This window comes from Mercenaria mercenaria, chromosome 19, assembly GCF_021730395.1.
Source record: "Mercenaria mercenaria strain notata chromosome 19, MADL_Memer_1, whole genome shotgun sequence".
NCBI classification, from domain to species: Eukaryota; Metazoa; Mollusca; class Bivalvia; order Venerida; family Veneridae; genus Mercenaria; species Mercenaria mercenaria.
Genome location: NC_069379.1, coordinates 35759238 through 35781729, shown reverse-complemented (window position 1 = coordinate 35781729; position 22492 = coordinate 35759238). Strand labels below are relative to the sequence as shown.

General features: G+C 32.4%; 1 protein-coding gene across 1 annotated transcript in view; it reads left to right on the top strand.

Annotated features, from left to right (window-relative positions):
• Positions 1-7162: 7162 nt before the first annotated feature.
• LOC128551026 (prestalk protein-like) overlaps positions 7163-22492 on the top strand; it is a 118575-nt gene continuing 103245 nt past the window's right edge. Inside the window, exons 1-2 of the mRNA XM_053531294.1 lie at positions 7163-7166; positions 8960-9118. Of these exons, the coding sequence (XP_053387269.1) occupies positions 7163-7166; positions 8960-9118 (163 nt within the window). The remainder of the gene's footprint in view (positions 7167-8959; positions 9119-22492) is intronic.

Below are 22492 nucleotides of genomic sequence, written 5' to 3'. Positions count from 1 at the left end.
GGGGCAAGACCAAAAAATTTATAATGGGTTTTAAAGCATTGATTTAGAACTTTTAGATAAAGAAAAATATAACACACCACAAGAAGTGTTTAACTTTTTCAACGCCGAATCTGAAAATCCTGATGAAATAATGACTAGGGAAGAAGTAGAAAATATCATAGAAAAAACAACAAAGGATATGAAAACATTGGGTAGTGACTCTGGTGCAATAACTAGAAAGAAAAACCCCACAGATCTTGATTTAAAGCAACGGGAAGTAATTATAGCTAAGTCGAAAAGTTAAAAAAAATATAGAGAAACGATCTATGATATTCTTAGCACAGGTAAATATTTTGGAAAAGGAATAAGATATCATAACCCATATAAAGTTTCACCAAATGGCCAATATGGTAATTTAATTTTTGATCTTAATAAACTTTTTAGTCGAAACAAATTGACTGCTAAGGATAGAATAACTGGGGAAAAAAGTAATTAACACTAAAGAATAATGATTTAATTGATTTGATTAAAAAAAGATATAACAATAATAAAAAACATTCAATTCATTCTAGAAAAATATCCAAAGAATGAACAGAAAAATCAGGATTGCCTATCAATAAAAGATCTATGAAATTTAAAAAAAGTAATTAGGGGACAAGGTTATGGTATTTGTCCGTGCAATCCAGAAAAATTGGTTAATGACTTGGAGTTAATTTGTGGTTCGATTTCTGCTGGAAAAAAATGAAGAACTAAAAATGAGGGGATAGGTAGTAGATCAATTATTAAAAATAGATAAATTGTTACCAGAACAACATGAAATGTTATAAAAAAAATATTTTTCTTGAATTTACACTTTTATTAAAAAGATATGTTAATAATTTAAAATAAATGGAACAAAAATAGTATTAAGTTCTGAAACAGTTTTAAAAAGATAATAAAAATACTCCGAGGATTTTACAATCAGATTTTGGGCGTTCTTTAAATTTTTGATAAAAAAAAAAACTTTTGCTGTTTGGTTTGGATAGTATTAACACTAGACTTATTTTTGGGGATAATATTATTATGAATATGATAATAAAAGAATTCGTTATAATAATGGCAAGGATTTGAAAGATATTATGTTTACAAAAGGTTCTTACAGTTACACTGATATTAATAATTAACATAAGGGAAAAATTAATATTAATGATATTATGAATTTTATAAATCAGACATTGCTCCAATAAGTTTGGAATTTGATTTAAGTAGTTTTAAAATTTTTGATTTCAATTAAAGATAATTTTATGTTGGATTTAAGAATGTCAAATTTCATACATTGTTTGGGTTGAGAAAAAACATTTAGAAATACTGAATGGGGAACTACAACACCAAATATAACTAACTCTGTGATACAATTTAAATTCATTGTGATCTTTTTGATAATTTCACTGTTGATGGTAATTTCAGTATATTATCTATGCTTTAAGTACTGCAGATTCAACAAGACTTATCCGTTTACAAAAGAACCAGAAAGAGTTTGGGTATTCTGAAATTAAAAAAATTATAAATTCATAAAATATATATACAGATATATTTGATAGAATAATTAATTTTAATGAGGTTGAAACAAGTTTTACATTAATATAAAAGAAATTAATTAAAATTTAAATTATATAATGTACAAAAACTTTATGGTAAAAATAAAGGAATATTTATTTATGTTGATGCTCACACAGGAGAAGAAAATATACCTGGTTCGTGTATCTTTGACACTTTAACGAAATTGTTTTCAAGTGGAGTTGCATCTTCAATTAGCACAGCTGGAAAAAAAGCTCTGGAAACAGCAGGAGAAGCTGCGCTAGAAAGTGGAACAAAAAAGGTTGGAATGGAAGTTTGAACTTTAGCTGCTAATATAATTGTTGAAAATTTAAAAAGAAACCTGCCTGGCAGTTGGTATTTAATTGTTAAGGAATTACAAAAAAGAATAACAGTAAAAAAAATAAGAAGGAGGATATTAATTGAGAATAAATAGAATAATTGTCAGGATCGGGACTTTAGCTCGACAAAACGTATTTAACAGATTAATTTATAAAAAATAAAATAATATAACTATATACATGTTTAGTACAAAACAAATATTGTGAAAGATACGAACTAACTCCTATTCAATTAGATACAGCTTTTTCTGTTTTGGGGAAAATAATGTTAAGGCAATAAAAAAACGGATATCATTTTACAATTAATGATAGAAGCCCATATTTTGATTAGTTTAATTGTTATTTTGAAGTAAGTTTTAAAGTAAATAAGTTGCTGATGATTTCTAATTATGTTGAAGCAGATCAATTGCTTTAATTAATATGCAGCTTCAAAAATTGATCAGTTAGTGATTAAACCAAAATGGGGAAAAATTTTATATGATTGTAATAATTTATACAAAGTAATAAATGTAAAATTTTTTAGTGGAATTATCTAATGATTATGCAGAATCAACTGGGAAAAAATGAATTTATCTATTTAATACTACTGTTGATGCCGAAGTATGAATGACCAAGCTGGATATAATAAAGGGTTTTTCTTCTAGAAAGTTATCAATCCAGGATGGTAATGAAGGTAAAAAGCTAAAATTCCACTAAATAATTATTCATTTTTTCAGGGTTTAGAAACTAATATTTTACCTCCAAGTCAAATTCAAATAACACTGCAGCAGACAGATGATGATGAATTAATTTTTAGAGTTAATGCTGCTGGTGCTGGTAGAGTAATTGTAACAAAATTAATTCTATGGGTTCCGCGTTTAATTTTCAATGAATTTGGACTTAATCTAATTGCTGAAAGATTTACAAAAGCAAGGTGGTCATACTTTCGGGAAATGATAACACAATCAACTGATACACGACAAACGAACATAACTTTTAGAATAACAGCTGGTGTAACAAAACCACAACATGTATTATTTATTTACAACGACCTAATAAAAGTAATGCACAAAGAAAGAATCCGCATTTATTAGATACATTTAAAGTTAATGAAGCAGATGATGATTGTACATTGGAATCTTGTCGTCTTGAAGTTGGTAATGGTGTTTTTTTATCCAGAAACAGAATACACAAGTATATCAAGAATATATGACGATGAAATTAATTATTATTATAAACAAAATAATAAGACTACTGGAAGTCTGGTAAATAGATCAAACTTTAATAATTTATTTGGATTGTTCATTTTAACTTGGAATATAAAAAGGAAGTAACTACAGAAGATCCTAAACACATTACATTAACAGCTAAATTAAATGTTCGGCCGACAGAAAATGTCCGTGTTTATGCAATTGTATTGTATGAAGAAACAGTTGAAATAAATACTATTTGAAATGAACTTATTATTGTTTAAATAAAATAAAATTAAAATAAAATAAAATTAAAATAAATATAAAGTATATAATGTCATCAAATTATATTGAATATAAGGTTAACATAACAGATGGGCAAAAGAAAAACTTAGCAAAAGCTTATAGTAATAAAACTCCATATAATTTTAGATTAAAATATGAACAACTGCATGGAAACTTTGCTTTACTTTTGACAAAGACACAGATTAATCAAATTAAAAAGTCTATTAGAAATAATAAGGGGTTAGAAATTACAATTTCAAAAAAACAGATGTCCAGTCAAGGTCAAAATGGTGGATTTTTAGGAGCTTTAGCTGGTTTGTTAGGAAAAACAATTCTTCCAATGGCAGCAAAAATAGCTCCAAAAATATTAGCCCCTCTAGGCATCGGAGCCCTCTCTGGGTTGGCCAGTACCGAGTACCGGTGCTAGTAAGTTGCTTGGGAATGGTATGATTTCGGTAGCTAATGATAAGAGAAATATGATATCACCATATCTTACGCCTAATCAAAGAAAGCAACTAGTAGGGTCTGGAGTGATTAAATTAGCACAAAAACAGAGACAAAATGGCGGCTTCTTGGGTATGCTGGCTGCTTGTCTAGGAATACCTTTGATTACATCTTTGTTAAGTGGGAAAGGATTACAGATTGATTCCCAACGGAGGTTGTACAGACGAATTCCTATAGTAAAAAAAAAAAAATTATAAACAAACCAATTTCTAACTTTGAAATTGAACAATGGGTTAAAAAATTAAAAATTAAAAATCTTAGGGGTGTATTTAGTAGAAATAATTTACCAACAGTAAAACTCTCGGGGACCACAGGTTTACCAAAATCAAAGTCAAATAATGAATGTGGAATTATAAATTTGGACGACTCTGTTGGGCCTGGAACACATTGGGTTTGTTTCTTAAATACTTTGTACTTTGATCCAATTGGAGTTCCTCCGCCGAAGGAGGTAATTGAATATATACCAAATGTAAAGTACAACAATGTTCAATATCAAAACAAAACAAGTACACTCTGTGGTTACTATTGTTTATTTTTCATAAAAATGTTACAAAACAAAGTACCGTTGTATGATTTACTATATAAAATACTAAAAGTTAACAATCAAAGAGTAAATGAACAAACAATCATAAATTATTTTAAACTATTTTAAATGTGGAGTTTAAATATAGAATCTCTTAAATTTTCCTTCTGGGTTTTATTTTTAAATATATGTTTTCTTCATTTGGTTAAACAAAAGATTTTAATAAATAATTTATTAAAATCTTTTGTTTTTTTTTTTAATTGGTCGACTTTGGATTTTTAAATTTGAATTGGCCGGTGTTGAATTTTTTAAAAGAGGGGTAAGGGGTCAGGCGGGCCAAATAACGCTCGCAGCCTTATTTTCTATACTACTGACGGATTACTTAATATGTATTTGAAGAGTTCGAGAAGAAACAATGTGGGACACACAATTCTTACAATTATTTACGCAAAACGGATGCTTTCATGTAAGCTCGTGCCCTCGAGTTATCTTTGTCCGTCGTAATCCAGCAAAAGATACCTCATCTTTGACAAATCATTCAAGAAACTTAACTTTTTAACAGAATTTCACTTTTGTTGCATGTATTCGTACGCGTGGTTGCCATCTGTGTGTTGAAAATAAACATTTTATTGAAAGCAAGGCATTTTAAGTATTTATCAAATTTGAGAGACCTTCCTGCTGAAATTCAGTGAAGTATTTTCTTCATGTTATCTAATTATTATTGGCCATTAAGAAGCAATTTCCTTTTACATTTGTTTTGGACGTATCTCTAATGCGTTTGAAAGGTCTTAATGGTTTATGAAAACTTAAAGTTTAAGATCATCATCAGTAGGTCAAAGGTCAAGGTCACAGTGACCCGAAACAATAGAACTTTTGTGCCGAAAAACTATAGAATGCTTTGGTCTAAGATCACATGTGATACGGAGGTCACTTATGACTGGTAAATGACTCATAATTATTGATTTGAAGTCAGTACGTCAATGTCCAGTGCACAGTGACCAAATGATTGCTTGTGCAGTTACTGAATGCATTAATGGGACATTTAGTGTTCTACAAGCTCTTGTTGTAACTAGAATCTCCAAACATCACATAGTTATCAATTAGTGCATGACCTTCGCTCACATTTACTGTTATCCCCCTTGTTCCAGTAAAAGCAGAGTGTTTTCCCATTGATTTGATAAAAAAATGAAAATGCTTATTATTCAGAAAAGTTTTTGAGCAAGAATAACCAAACCTCACAAACTTATCAATAAGCACATGAGCTTTGCTTATATATTGTTTTTATTATCCCCCTTGACTGAGTAAAAGCAGATTTCTCCTCCTTGATTTGGTAAAAAAAAGTTGAAAATGCTTATTCATCAAAAGTAATTTTACTAAAATCACCAAACTTAAGCTAACTGTTCATGCCCATTACCCGAAACTGTCAACCGCTGCCCACTTCAGTCCTCTCAGTGCTTTGATTAAATTAAGTTTTTTTACTTTATCGCTTTATCATGATACTACTCTGTATTTCTCTGTACATAATCTCCCTCTCTTCCCTTCCGTGCACATTCCTTATTTCAGTTTAAGACCGCATGGTTTCATTAACGCGGGACTACACTGATACAGAGCTGTTTTCCGCAACTAAATGATAGGTTGTCACAGTGGCAGACTAATAACTTCAAACACATCGAGTTCGAACTCGATTCTCCTCGATCAGTAGTCATTTGCTCCATCCAGTGAGCTAATCAGCCGGGAACAGTGTTCTCATTCATTCATGTCTTCTTTTAAATAAAGATAAAAGAGACGATTTTAATTTTGTAACTGTCAACTTCACCCATCTTGATGGAGATGTCCCTCGAGCAACAGCATACGGTGTCTATATTTCACACTTTATTCGTTTTGCAAGAGCTTGCTCAAAGATAAAGGATTCTAATGAAAGAAAAAAATTATTACAACAGGGTTACCGTTATCATAAGCTACGGAAAGCTTTCAGTACATTTTACTACAGATCGTCCGAACTGTTAGAAAAATATAATACTAAAAACATAAAAACACTTTTAAAACTTGGACTTACACACTCGTAATACTATGGAGATGTAGTTTATAAAATTCGGAAAATTAAAGATAGTCCTTATTGTAATCAGATATTTGTAAAATGAGTTAAAAAGTTTATCAAAAGAGGATACGATGCGAAAATGGTGAAGCACAGTGCATGTTTAGTGATTGACCCCTCTACAGTTAATCGTTACGCTTTCCTATTTGATGGTGCGATGACTAATAAAATGTAAGACTCCATGATGCTTTTCTCTTAAATCCTACATAAAACGGACGGAGGGAGTGGAATTTTGTCTTACAGCTTTCTTAGTCGTGCCCTTAAAAGTTAGGCTCTTGGTGCTCTGACTTCGGACAAGTTGTTGAGTGACATTGGTGTAATTATACCTTAGATTTACCTAAATTTTATGTTTTACTTAATATGATCTGGTATTTTTTCTCTAATGTTAGAGCCTTTCTCAGCGGGGATTTTATTTACATTGTGTTGTCTAACTTGTTGAAAATAGGGTAAGTGCGAGGTTGGCATGCCCTAAACGCGTTTAAACCCCCAGTTTCCTTTATATAGGTTACTGACCGTTCCAAGGCGGTGCCCCTATTTTCAACTGGTTTTCTGTCTGTCTTGTATTTTGTGTTGCGTATGTTGTCTTGTTTGTTGTTAGCGTTTTTTCCTCCTACTCCTCACTCCCCCTATCGCCCCATCCTTTCCCCTTGCAATTGCGCTCCCTTGTTTTGGCATCCCCTCCCCCTTTACTATGAGTAAGTTTTCGTACCCCCACTTTATTTTGGCTACCGGAATCCTAAGGCGGTACACAATTGTTTTTTCCTGCTTATATGTGTGCGTTTGTGTATTTGTGTGTTTGGGCGGTGCCCTACAGTGTTGTCGTATCTTACTTGTCTGTTTATCTATGTTAGTTAGTTCGGTGTGGCTGTGTGTGTTTATCTGTAGTACATGGATGCATGCGCTATTGTGGTTTACGTTGTAGTGTAACTGTGATTAAGGAACGTAGTATTCCCTTTGTGTATTCATCCTTGTTCTACTTTCCCCTTCAACCTCCTCCCCCACCCCGCTTTCTACCCCTTACCCCTTTCTCCCCCTCTATCAATATTTTGCATAAAATTTAAATATACTTGTTGGATTTTTGAAGCAACCTGTCTGTAATATTTTTCCGTTACAGCTTCTTTTTGTTGTGGGCCTACTTTGCAAATGCATGGCTCTAAAGCTGTGTTTTTAGTGCTCTGTGCTTCCGAGAAATCTACCCTTACCTAGTATCTTTTCGATTGTCAGTTTTTACATATATGGAACCCAAGTTTTAATTGTCATCACAATAAACAACATATGTGTGATGTATTGAACTAGAATTATCAAGTACGTGTATCGTAAACGGTTTAGTTGGGTACCATTAAGAATAAAGATAGTTGTTGCAAACTTGTCTTCGTAAGCTAAACAAAATAAAAAAAAACAGGATCAAAGTCGTAATGACATGACGGGGATTTCTTTAAATATAATAAAGTTATGTCTTTCTTTAAAACCCGTTGTAGACAGGTTTCGATGTCATACATTTACGGGTAGGTGGACGAAGTATGAAATCGCAACCTCTCTGTAGAAATATTGGCGGCCGCCATTACATTTGTTTATTTTTAGTTTTATCCTAAGTCATTGTTAGACTTCCTAAAGTTAGGAATTGTCTTATGCTTGAACCTAGTTAAAACAAGTTTCATAAAACGACTTTTTGCACAGTTTACTCTTAAGTTTTAGCATAAATTAAAGCTGTCATACGTATAGGCTTTGTGAAACGTGCCCCTGATTTTAATTTAGATATGCTGAAAATCCAGGAAGTAATAATATAGACCTGTCGATTTAGGTTTGATCTTAACTATTAGAAAGATTAGTTTAAGCTTTTACGTGATATTCTTCTTGAAACTTTTGTGTCCAATTCTGTACGTTTGCTTGAATGAAGTCATTTGTTCATGTAGTTTTGTAAATGCTGTTAGATTAGGGGTTCAGTCTCGCGGTAAGCACTTGCACCAATATTGTTCTTACGAAAATAAAGCCAACACTTTTTTTCTATTTTTACAAACGATATAGTACATTGTAAATGTAAATATTGAAAAATGAACAAACTTTCATGCTTTGAATATATATTTGTTGAAAATATCCATAATATAAATTGTCTGCCCCTGACTGAAGATGTGCGAAAAATCAATGTCCTATATCCATATTTCTATTTGACATAACCATCAATAATTCATATTCATGGTACAAGATCTACTAAAAGTACAAGATCAATTATTTTATAAGTGTAACTACTGCATGTAGAAATTTTTTATATTACAGAGTGTTGATTTGAATTTCAGTATTGCAAATTTCCCTCATCTGAATAGAGATCCATTCTGCGTACCATCTTATGGAATCTTTTCTCAGTTAATCATATCTGAAAGAGCGTCTAGTCATGTTGAATATTTCAATAAACATAATCAATGTATTTCCAGAAACGTTTTTTTACACTATTTTAAAAAATACTTGAACACATTTACATATACGTTTTCAGTGCTCCATAGTTCTTGTACAGATGATTCAACCTGCAGTGGGGACGGTATAGAACATGGAAAGGTTGAAAACAGTTACTGTGACAAAACAACGAACGCCTCAAACGGAGTATGCAAATGTAAAGATGGTTTTGCTGAAAAAGAGAATAAATGTTACGCAGGTATATTTATAATCTTGTTAAAGAACGGATGATAAATGCTGGTTTATATATTTCATAGTATCATAGTATAGTATTTCTATTACTTAAACGTTTAAAAATATATATATGCGAAACAACCTTTTATATTTACATTCGTCCTACTCCTTTCCATTGAAAATTATGACGTTCATTTTGTATGAACAGCGGAAGGAAAAGTGACGTCGATGATGCTTAGCGATAACAGACCGCTGTTTTGACGACGCACGCATATAGTCAGGGAGAACGTTCCTTAGATGAAGTCGCAGTTGTCTGGTAAACAAAATAGCCGGGAAGCTGATTTTAATGTTAAATACAACAAAATGTGTGCAATTTATAATATAATCTTGTTTACATATGGAGTATTTTAGCAGACACTTTTTTATCATTATCATCATCATTATTATTATTATTACTATTAATTATTACTGTTGTTTTTACTATCGTTACACTTACGGGTACACGTACGAAGTATGAAATCGCAACCTCTGTAGAAATATTGGTGGCTGCCAATACTTAGTTTTATCCTAAGTCACGGTCAGACTTCTTAAAGTTATGAATTGTCTTACTTTGAAAAATGTTAGCTAAAACTAGTTTCATGAAACAACTTTTTGCACAGTTTACTCTTAATAGTAATGTTAAAAAATTCATTAACTTGATACAGTCTTAAAGTTAACATTGTTTTGCACTGTGTTGCAATTTTTAAACAACGTTTACCGTGTCGTTTATTTAGCTCACCTGAGCCAAAGGTTCAAGGTGAGCTTTTGTGACCGCTCGATGTCCGTCGTCCGTCATGCGTCGTGTGTCAACAATTTCTAAAAAAATCTTCTTTTTCAAAACCACTGGGCAGATTTAAACCAAACTTCACAGGAATGATCCTTGCATGGCCCCCTTTCAAAATTGCCCAAAGAATTGAAATCCATGCAGAACTCTGGTTGCCATGGCAACCGAAAGGAAACACTTAAAAAATCTTCTTGTCCAAAACCACAGGTCCTAGGGCTTTTGTATTTGGTATGTAGCATCATCTAGTGGTTCTCTACCATGATTGTTCAAATTATCCCCCTAGGGTCAAATATGGTCCCGCCCTGGGGATCACATGGTTTACATAGACTTATATAGGGAAAACTTTGAAAATCTTCTTGTCCAAAACCACAGGACATAGGGCTTTGATGTTTGGTATGTAGCATCATCTAGAGATCCTCTACCAAGAATGTTCAAATTATCCCCTTGGGGTCAAATATGGCCCCGCCGCCCTGGGGGTCACATGGTTTATATAGACTTATATAGGGAACAACTTTGAAAATCTTCTTGTCTTAAACCACAGAGCCTAGGGCTTTGATATTTTGTATGTAGCATCATCTAGTGGTCCTCTATCATGATTGTTCAAATTATCCCCCTAGGGTGAAATATATCCCCGCCCAGGGGTCACATGGTTTATATAGACTTGTATAAAAATCTTCTTGTCTGAAACCACAAGACCTAGGCCTTTGATATTTGGTATGTAGCATTGCCTTGTGGTCCTCTACCAAGATTGTTCAAATTATTACCCTGGGGTGAAAAGAGGCCCTGCCCCGGGGGTCCCTAGTTTTACATAGACTTATATAGGAAGAAAACTTTAAAAATCTTCTTGTCTGAAACTGCAAGGCCTAGGCTTTTGATATTTGGTATGTTGCATTGCTTAGCAGTCCTCTACCAAGAGTATTCAAATTATGCCCCTGAGTTGAAAAGGGGCCCAACCCAGGGGGTCCCAAGTTTTACATAGACTTACATAGGAAATTTAAAAAAAAATCTTCTTGCCTGAAACTGCAAGGCCTAGGCTTTTGATATTTGGTATGTTGCATTGCCTAGAAGTCTACTAACAAAATTGTTCAAATTATCCCCCCAGGGTGGAAAGAGGCCCTGTCCTGGGGTCCCAAGTTTTACATAGATTTATATAGGAAAAAACTTAAAAAATCTTCTTGTCTGAAAGTTCAAGGCCTATGCCTTTGATATTTTGTATGTATCATTGCCTAGTTGATCTCTAACAAGATTGTTCGAATTATGCCCCTGTTGTGAAAAGAGGCCCCGCCCCGGGGGTCACTTGTTTTATAAGTTATATGGGAAAAAATACTTATAATAATTATCAGATCATATTTCCTAGACTGTTTAATTATAATTACATGATGACCCCAAGTGATAAGAGGTCACCCGACTGTGACCTTGACCTACTGACCTACTTTCTTGTTTTTTTAAGATACAGCCTTGAAATTTGGATGACATGTACAGTTTTGCACACCGATCTTAAGACTGACTTTCAGTGACCATGAATGTGACCTACTGACCTACTTTCTTGTTTTTTGAGATACAGACTTGAAATTTGGGTGACATGTACAGTTTTGCACACCGATCTTAAAGGCCTAGATTCACTACTATATAAGTGTCCCCCCCCCCCCCCCCCCCCCCCAAATCCAATATACAACTCCCATCTTATCTGCTGCTTATCAGCGATTATGTAATAGCAACAGATTAGAGGGCAATTAGCACAGCAGGGACCCCAAGTAGACCATGAAGATGTGTGCAGTGGAGTTGAAAGAAATTAATTTTTCTTCAGATAATAATAATTATTATTATTTTGATAGGATGATAATAACTATTACTTTAATGTTATAATAATGATAATAATAATAATAATGATAATAGAAATAATCATAATCATTATTATTATTATTATCATCATTAGTATATTATTATCATTATTATATTACATATAGGATGATAAAAGATACAGTAATAATATTGAAAATAATAATGATAATAAAACACAAGTATAGTGAAAACTTTGTCTTTATGCTGACAAACATTTTTTTTCGATCTGGAAATTGATTTTTATGTATTCATGTAATCAACATTATTTGAATATAAAATTATTGTGTTCCATCTATACTCAATTTTCATTTTCAGTATGTTGCCAAAAGGGACTTTTTTTCATGCTTTGCTTTGTAACTTTGAAATTCACATTCTATTTTCAATTTAGACAAATGTTATTTACAGTATTCTGCAAGCTTTAGATGAGTGAAAGTCACATTTTTCAGAAATATCACAATTCTCCAGACAGAATTTGAAAAAAATAAAAACTTGCATGTTTCTTTAAGTAAGTTTCTCATTATTTCAATATTGTGAAAATAAGTTTCTGATTATTTTATTATTGTGTTTGATCAACAAATATTTTTCTTTACATAGAAATGCCAAAAAAACCTAGCATAACTTTAAAAGTTATCAATTATTCATTAATTTAAAAAAAAATTACATTGTTTCCCCTTCTCACTAACAGATACACTTGTAAGGTAGACTGACTCTCCAATAAACAATGACCCTTGTTTATTGGAGCCATACTGTGATGGTCATTAGCCCCCAACTGTGCTGGTGAAGACAAAAATCCCTTGACCCACTGCCAAAATCTAGGCCTTTAAGACCATGAATGTGACCTACTGACCTACTTTCTTGTTTTTTAAGATACAGCCTTGAAATTTGGGTGACATGTACAGTTTTGCACACCGATCTTAAATATTAAGAAAGTAGGTCAGTAGGTCACATTCATGGTAACTGAAAGTCAGATGTAGCTCAGGTAACCCAGTTGAGCGACCCAGGGTCATCATGAACCTCTTGTTTTAAATTTTGTATAATGTATTTTTTATAATTATTTCGTAAAATTGTATAATTTCCTCAAGCTCAAATAGAGACAAATTTCAAAGTGATAATCACTGTTCAAAACGTTCGCAGAGAATTCATTTTACCAATAATGTTGATAAAAGAAACCTCAAAGTATTGGTAAACAATTATAAAACACAAAATTAACTGTCGAGAACATTTTTAAGGGAGTCTCAAGTAAATTTAATCGGTCAGAAATTTAGCTCCAGCACTGAAAATTTATGGCGAGTCATGTTTAAACATTTGCTACCTACATTAAAAAATAACCATGGAGCAGAAGTAAAACCAACCTACAATTCTTCCACAATATGTAAACTAAAGAGTAAAGGTGAAATAAAGAAATTTTACCGCATGTAACTCAGTATTATCAAAGATGTCTAGGTCTGCACCCTAGTGTATCACAGATAAAATTCACAGCAAGAAATGGCTTATCAAATGAAAAAAAAATCCGTTTTTGTACAATAAATCAATAATAAGTCTTGACAAACTGTTTAACTTACTAGACAAAAAGAAAATAAAGGAAATAAGTTTGGTCCTAGTGGAGCTTGAATATACGCCCTCCTGAAAAATAAGTCAAAGTAGGTTTATGGTATAGGAGTTGAATACTCTTGAAAAGGAGGTACACAATTACGGGTCCAATACCTTAAGTAAAATCATAAGTTTAAGCTGTCATACGTAGGCTTCGTGAAACGGACCCCCGAGTTTTATTTAGATATGCTTAAAATACAGAGAGTAATCAGATAGACCTGTCGGTTCAGGTTTGATCTTTATCGTTAGAAAAATTACTTTAAGCTTTTATGCGATGTTCCTCTCGAAACTTTGGTGTCCAATTCCATACGATTGCTTTGAATGAAACCATCTTGTTCGTGTAAATTACGGGTTCAGTCTATATTTATATATATATATTTATATTTACATTCGCCCTATTCCTTTCCTTTGAAAATTATGACATTCATTTTGTATGAATAGCAAAAGGAAAAGTGACAAAGTGACGTCAGTGATGCTTGGCGAAAACTGGCCGCTGTTTTGACGACGCGCGCGTATAGTCAGGGAGATCGTTCCTTGGATGACGTCGCAGTTGTTCCGTCTGGTGAACAAAATGGCCGGGAAGCTGATTTTAATGTTAAATACAACAAAATGTGTGCAGTTTATAATATAATCTTGTTTACAAATGGAAAGGAAATATAATGTAAATATAAGAAATGAAACTTTTTTTCGGTGTTCGTGCGAAATGAACGACAGAATAGGATCGGCAAATCCATGAATCGAGCTAGCGATTCATGTTTAATGAAGAATGAAATTTAATCAGTGACGCTATTATTATTTGTTTGATAAAGCAAAAGCAAAAAATATTGTTTATGATAACATACAATTTTAGAGCTTCAAAGTACTTGTTTAAGCAACTCGACATATAGAGCAACTGGGATGCTAATTATTTCTTTATTTCTGTAAGTTGCACATGTATTTAATATATATAATTATTTAGAATTGTGAGGCAATGGTATTGCCAGACTGAGAATGTTTTACACACTCGTATCACCAGTATGTGAAAATCGCAAAGTGCAGAACAAAGCAGTCATATAATGATGCTGTCTTCCTGGGCTGTACAGTGACATGAAAATTCTAAACGTTTTACACCAAAGTCAGTTATTATCACAAATCTATGTCCTCCTGTAATTTAATTTGAATTTTATTGCAGATTTTACATACAAATTCCATCTAAATCTTCAGGAGCATAGTCCAAATTAGTCTAGCCCGGTAAAAAAGTACACAGCAACATGACAAACTTTTTATTTCGCCAGCTATTAAAACTGACATATTCACATAAGAAGTTAACAGCCCTGCCAATTTAGATATCGACAGAGTCTTACTAATTTTGTACTGATGTAAATATAAAAGTATAACATTAAGCTTTTATTTAAGAAAAGTATAACATTAAGCTTTTATTTAAGTGAATTAGATCCGCGAGGCAATGAATGTTTTAACATTGTGGTCAGTATTAAAACAAACAGGGGTTGCTGGTTCGAGGAAAGGTCAGTTCATCAAAGTAGTGTAGTGAGTATCTAATATAAAATAAAACTGACAACATTTATGTTGAGGTGACGAATAGCAAAATCCTTTATAGTTATAAATGTTAGCGGATGCATTAAATACAGTTGGATTTATACTTTTGTCCCTAGCAAATTAATGGTACCCATTTTCAGCTGGATCGACTTAGGCATGAGGGAAGTTCATCCAAGTTTTTTCTTTAACGTTGATAAAACTATAAACTACGTGGTGTTTCTCTGAAATAACTAATATTGAAGCAATGCGACCGTTGCACAATGGAAGATAAATTATCACTTGTTTAATATGCATAGTACCCATTTATCGAACTGCACGTTTTATGTGTGAAATGCGCGATTTAAATATCTTAGTATATTTTCCCGTTCACGACCACGGTTCTTATAGTATACCTAGGGGTAGGGTATAACATGTACAGTGGCATTTTCTTTCTGTTCTGGTGCAAGTGACTAATGGAAAACAAACAAACTAATACAATTATCATTTTTGTTGTTATGCATATGGTCGTATAAAATGACAGGAATGAAACATAGGATTCAAATAAAGGAAAAAAGTACTTGTGGTCAGTTATGAAAATGGGGGTAAGTATAGATGTATGAAAACTCAAATCCAACCAAAGATCAAAAGGTCACGTACATCAATACCTTGCACGCATATTTTATGGTAGCAATGGCCATTAACGCGCAGCATTGTACTTATTTGTTTATGATAGCAATAACCATAAATGCATAAGTCTATACGTGCTATTATCTCAGACGGATTTGAGAATAACTGTCCGATTGCTAAAATTATAAACATGCCCTAAATTTGACTGCCAAAAGTTTGAGGAAACACGGGTTTACCTAAATAGCAAAGCTGATCGAGGAAAACCTGGCCTCTAATTGCTTCAATTTATTTTGAAGACGACACCCACCGCGGTAACTTTGCCTTAGTGAACTAAGATCAGGGGAATTAATCCATCCCAGTCCTAAAAGAATAAATAGCGACTAAATGTTTTCCCTTGGTTAGCCAAGGTTAGTACAAGACAATTGACGATCCGACCAGTTCTTGAAAATACAGATAGTTTAACATTTAAATAAATGAATATGTATGAAAGGCAATGAAATTTGCAACACCTCTCACGCCCCTAGCCCCGGCTTAAACGGAACTCTTTTACACATCAATTGAATGGAGTCTATGATCCCAAAGGACCAGAAAATATAACAACAGTGAACAATGACATTCGTGCTTAAATATGGTACACCGTCAGTGTACAGACTTCAAATTTAATTTATTCCTATAAGGTAATGACCATTGGCTTCCACGCACTTCAAGCAGTTGAGTAATTTAAGAGGTGAATACTGCAAAGTAGTCTTCCCTTAGTATGGTCTTAAGTAACTGAAAAATACCACTCCCAAGTGCTTTATAGGATATATATTTGCGCCCAGTCAGCATCTTTTTCAGCCATGGAAAGTGAAAAATTCACAAGAACTTAGATCTGGTGAATAATCGGAATAATTGATTTGTACCACTTTTTCACCTCTTACAATAACTTTTGAACGATAGCACTTTTGTGAGCCGCAGCATTGTCATGGATCAACTGGAGACCGCGATGACCAGTCGTTGGGCGCATTTTTTTATATTTTCGATTAACAGATTTGAGTACTTTTTGTCTCTCTATAAACTTTCCATTGACTGACTTTCCGGACGGTGTAGGAATTTTACAGCAGTACTCTTTGAGTTCAAGAAGATGGAATATAAACCTTTTAGACACTTTTAGTTCTTTTTATTATTGGTTTACGGTAACCTTTTCGCAGCCACGTTTTTGTTTATATCAGGAGCTGAGATATTGTGCGATCATCTAAGAGAATGAGACCTTTTTCAGCGTTTCTTTTGCACATATGACCCTATTGGACTTTTGATCCTAGATTAACATGTGAGGCACCCGTCGGGCACAAACCTTTCACAAACCCAAAGTGCTTGGTGAGAATCTCATTAGTTTTTTTTCTGTAGGTCTAACTTTTTGATCTATTGGGGATTTTAACGTCAACTTTTTGCATAGTATACTCTTAAGTTATATTATAAGTTTAAGCTGTCATACGTGGGCTTCTTGAAACGGGCCCCTGATTTTTATTTAGATACGCTAAAAATCCAGAAAGTAATCATATAGACCTGTCGATTCAGGTTTGATCTTTGCCGTTTGAAAAAGTAGTTTAAGCTTTTATGTGATGTTCTACTCGATACTTTTGTGTCCAATTTTGTACGTTAGCTTCGAATGAAGCCATTTTGCTCATGTAGTTTTATAAATGCCGTTAGATTACGGGTTCAGTCTCACGGAAAGGACCAATATTGTTCTTACGAAAATGAAATTATAAAATTATATTTTATACAATAGATATAGCATATGTAAATATTTAAAAATGAACGAAATTTGATGCTTTAAAAATATATTTGTTGAAAATATCCGTGATATAAATGGTCTGCTCACGGCAGGATGTGTCCTATATCCATATTTTTATGTGATATTTATGGTGGACAGAAAATCTCGCGGATTTGTAAGTTGCCCGCGACATTTTATAAGTTTCTCGCGGATTCAAAATGGCCGCAACCGGCCACTATAGATATAACCTTCAATAATATTTGTTTATAGTTTGTTCGTACTAAAAGTACACGATCAATTGATTTATAAGTGTAACTACGCATGTAGAAATTTTTGATATTACAGAGAGTTGGTTTTAATTTCAGTATAGCAAATTTCCCTCATCTGAATGGGAATCTATCCTGCGTAACATCTTATGGAATCTAACGTCTAGTCATGTTGAATATTTCAATGAACATAATCAATGTATTTCCAGAAACATCATCTACAGGTTTTAAAACGTTACATTTGTATATACACTGATGAGCCGATAGGCGAAACTAGTTTGTATCTTTTGAAATTAAATACTGTTAGAAAGGCATGTGAAGTCGTTTTATTTACTTAATTTATAGAATTCCATCTTGTGCAGAGTCTCATCATTGTCAAGTGTATATATATATATATATATATATATATATATATATATATATATATATATATATATGTACTTATTTGTGAGACATGAAAACAGAGATTTGAGTATATATATGCAAATGTTGAACCAGTACAAATGTGTAGTACGATTCTGGCTCGTATATAAAGCAGCATCGAAACTAATATTATTGGGGTAGTGGACTTGCTGTGGCATGTGCGTGTTCGTTTGTACTGCTAGGCGCTTTGCCGTAATTGGTCAGGTATATTTTGGTGGTGATTTAGTTCGTATGAATTCTCTCTACCATATATATATATATATATATATATATAAAAGAGGATAAATGTTACACAGGTATATTTGTAATCTTGTTATAGAACGGATAATAAATGCCGGTACATAATTTTAAATTATACATATAGTATAGTTTTTTTTATTACTTAAACGTTTAAAATATATATGTGCAAAATAACCTTTTAGAAAGAAGAATGCAATTTAATCAGTGACGCTATCATTATTTATTTGATAAATCAGAAGCAAAAATTACTCATTATAATAATATAATGTTTCAGAGCTTCGAAGTACGTACTTGTTGAAGCAATTCGGCATGTAGAGTCTTTAAGTTCCCAATGGAAATGATTCTTGTACACATGCATTTTAAAATATTTTAGAATCGTGAGATATATTATTCAGCAACCACTTGTTGATTAAATTGAAAACCTGGTTATAAAAAAGGTTATTGTTGGAATAGAGAGATGGTCGTCGTGAAACTCATCATGTTAGCTCTCGACCTAGTTTGTATTGAAATATTGAAATGAAACTTGACCTATGGCTGTTGTATAGTACGAGTATGACAATCATTAGGACTGCCTGTATGACTAAGAGACTGTGATGTGCAATTAAAATGACATCTAACACTGCTAAGTCATTTCATATTCCTAATACTAAATTAAATTCTACAATTGTTTCCAATATTGAAGAAATATAAAAGAAACAAATTTAACAAAAATGTTCTGGCATCATGTGTTTTCGACAGTCTTAACAAAAACAGGTATATTTTGAAAATAAATAAGATAAACTCATCTTTCAAATCACCATTTTCTCAAAATTGTATCCCTTTCGGATTATAGACACAATTCTATTTTCTTTTAGTTTACAGTATCACTCTTTATCTGTGACCTACTTTCTAGTTCCAGGAAGCACCTGTCATATATTCCCGAGATATATTTATAAACTGATTTTTTACGACTTCTGTTAAAATCACTGTTGTGAAACTGTTATCAATGCAAAAAAAGTATATAATTTGAAAATATTACCAGTGTTATAAAAATGGAATATAATATTGTTTTTAGAATATTTCTAAATCAAAACAAGAGGTATGCTCAAATGATATGGTTGTCTAGCAACTTGTGTGACAATTGAAATAATTTGAAAACTCCCAATTGTTACACATTTTTCGTAACCTACTCATATCAACATCAAAAGGTTATAACATGAACTGTTTTTAAAGTAAACTTTTCTTCTATAATGTTTTCTTTACATATAGCCCTGATTTATATCTAAGAAAATCAAGATATGTTTCACTTCTTTCTCGTAACGCCTATTGCTACTTTACGCCGTCTACATCTCTAACAATGGAAATCAGGCAGATTGATGTCATCAAGATTTATGTTGATTTACATCCAGAAATTTTGATAGCAGTCACGATGCCTGATGGAAGATTTATGGATATGTACCAACATTTAAACCATATTAAAAATCACATGAAGATTTTCTAGCTTAATTACATAATTTGAAATTAGACTGAAACTGTCTTGCTTTGACACAAAGTAACCTGTTTATTTTTTTTTCATTTGTAAAGCAGCAGACACAATGTTTACATTCATGTGTATTTACTTGTTAGGCTTATGTTGCATGCAAAAATATGCAGGCCATTTCCATAATAGCTCGAGAATACATGCATGTTTAGAACACATGACGTCATGATATGTGGAGGAGATCCTTTCATTAATAAGTGTAATTTTATGAAGTACAGTTGTTGCAAACATTTTAAGGACGGATCACTATTGCTTCAAATGTTAATGGCTGAAGGTGTAATTTAAAACTTGTTTCTGATATAAACTTCATTCCACAAAAATAACGAAAACTCGGGTAAACACATATCATGGTAACTACAAATTCTGGCGAAGACCTAGATAAGTTTGAAATTAAAAATGAAAAGGTTTCGACTTTCGGCACTTATGATATTTCAGCTATATATACCGCTTTACCACATGGTTTAAATTATGACAAACTGCTTGAATGCTGCTTTTCTTGCATGTAATTTCAATGCAACGTTTTTTACCAGTAGCATTGTTAAAATTATATTATGTGGACTTGTGACGAAGTTTTTAAGGCCTTTTTATTGAAGAAATGCATTCTTTTATGTCTATATTATGTAATCCTTGTTGAAATATGTTAGATATAAAATTAGAACCTTGGTCAGACTGTTCAAATTTTTTGAGAGCAACAGATGTGTAAAATTTAGTTAAGGCCTTAACAATGGATTTGATCTTCATATCTATTTTGAAGAAATAGCTTCAGGAAATCTTGTTGAAGCAAACATAATTGTCAAAAAAGATACTGATTCTCTGATTTAGGTTTAGGCAAGGGACCACCACAGTCCACTATAATTCTACTGAAAGGTTTATCAGATGCGGGTTTTGGCTGAAGATGTGCCTTGAATATATTCTGATTAGGTTAGTCTATCATTTGACATGTATGACACGACCTAGTAAATTGGGACACATCATATTTTAAATAAGGCCAATATTTTGTGGTATGTTTTATTTACCCAACACTGACCTGACATGGGCGTTTCATGCGCAAGGGTTAGAATTTCCTGAAAATATTGGGACAACAATCTGGTAATTAACTGTTCATTCATCATCAACAGGGTCATCTGGTGGTCGCCATCTCATAAGAATCCCATGTTTAGTAAAATATCAGACGGGTACCTGTGAAGATTCTTCTTTACTAACAACTTTTTGAAACAATAATGAATATTCAGGATCTTTGTTTAGTTCATTAATAAGCTGTGACCTTGACAGCGAGTTATAACCTTGGTCATTGAATTTGCTATTCAGCAGACTATCCAGAAAGATAATCATCTAAATTTCACGGTAGTTTTGTTTTTCATATAGAATAAAACACGTATATGGTTTTCATATAAAAACATGTGGCTCCCATATATGAAGAATGTTTCATATGGTTTTCATATGTTAATTGTTTCATATGAGTATCATATGAAAACCTTCATATTAAAATCAGATGAAATTACATAATATTATGAAAAGCATATGATCGTATAATAATATGATTATAGTAAGAAATTCATATGAATTTCATATGGTAATCATTTCATATGAAACAAATGAAATTGCAGCAAAACGTTTGGCTAGAAGTTTCCGCTACAGAAAACTACCACAATTTTTAAGCTATTGTGTTGACAATAATTTTGAACCTCCCTCCACCCCTTGTTGTGTATTAGACGATCCTTCATATTTTGTGCAGGGCAATTTATATGTTCGGACAACTTACGCTGAATAAATAATCAAAATTGCTTGATAAATGTCTTATAATATTATATGTATTCAAACCGGTAAAATCATTTCATGCCAGTTGAGAAATTATATCAATAGGGTTTTCAAACTGTGTAAGACGTTCAGTATAAAGCCGTCAAGATTTTCACATTGTTCTTGTCTATATTAGATGCTCTATCAACAGACTTATCAACAATAGAATCGCTAATGATGCGTCTGTAAAGTAACTTCATTTTCACAGAATTAAGCGCTTAGTGGGACCATTAGAGTATGCAATGTACTGATGCGAAATATATCCATATATATTATAATCAAATGTACGTTTTATAAGCCTTCAAAAACTAACAACATACCTGCTTTAAATTTTCGTCATTACGCAGATATATCTTTAATTTTGTTAGAGAAAGAACGTAAAGTTGAAATATATATTTTAATTTCGTATCATTGTTAATGTTTCAAACAAACATTTAGAAAATATTTAAGCAAATTCAAATTGTTTTTCAAAGAACTGGTTACTAAACATTACGCTATATTTTCCTTTTAAATCTGGAAACCAGAATGAAAATTAGAAATTAACGTATCATCGGAATAGAAACAATAATTTCAGTGCTTAACAGTACTGGGGCTGATAAACACTACGGGAAGGTAGAAAATAGCGTGTGTGCAAATACAACAGACCCCAAAAAACGAATCTGTAAATGTAAAGACGGTTTTGCTGACCAAAGATCTGTAAAATACTTATAAAAAACAAGGGCTTGTGTCTTACGCACACTGATATAAAAACAAATATTCACTAATAAACAGCAAGACCATCAGTGTATCCAATGTAGGAATGCCAACAATATCTTTATATATTTTAATCAGATATACGCTTTATAAGCCCTCTAAGACCAACGAAATATCCTCTTTCAATTTGCACCATTACGCAGGTATATCTTTACTTTTGTTAGAGAAAGAATGAACAGTTGAAATATATATTTTCATTTCATATTATTGTTATTACTTCAAACAAACGTTTAGAATTTTTTTAAGCAAAT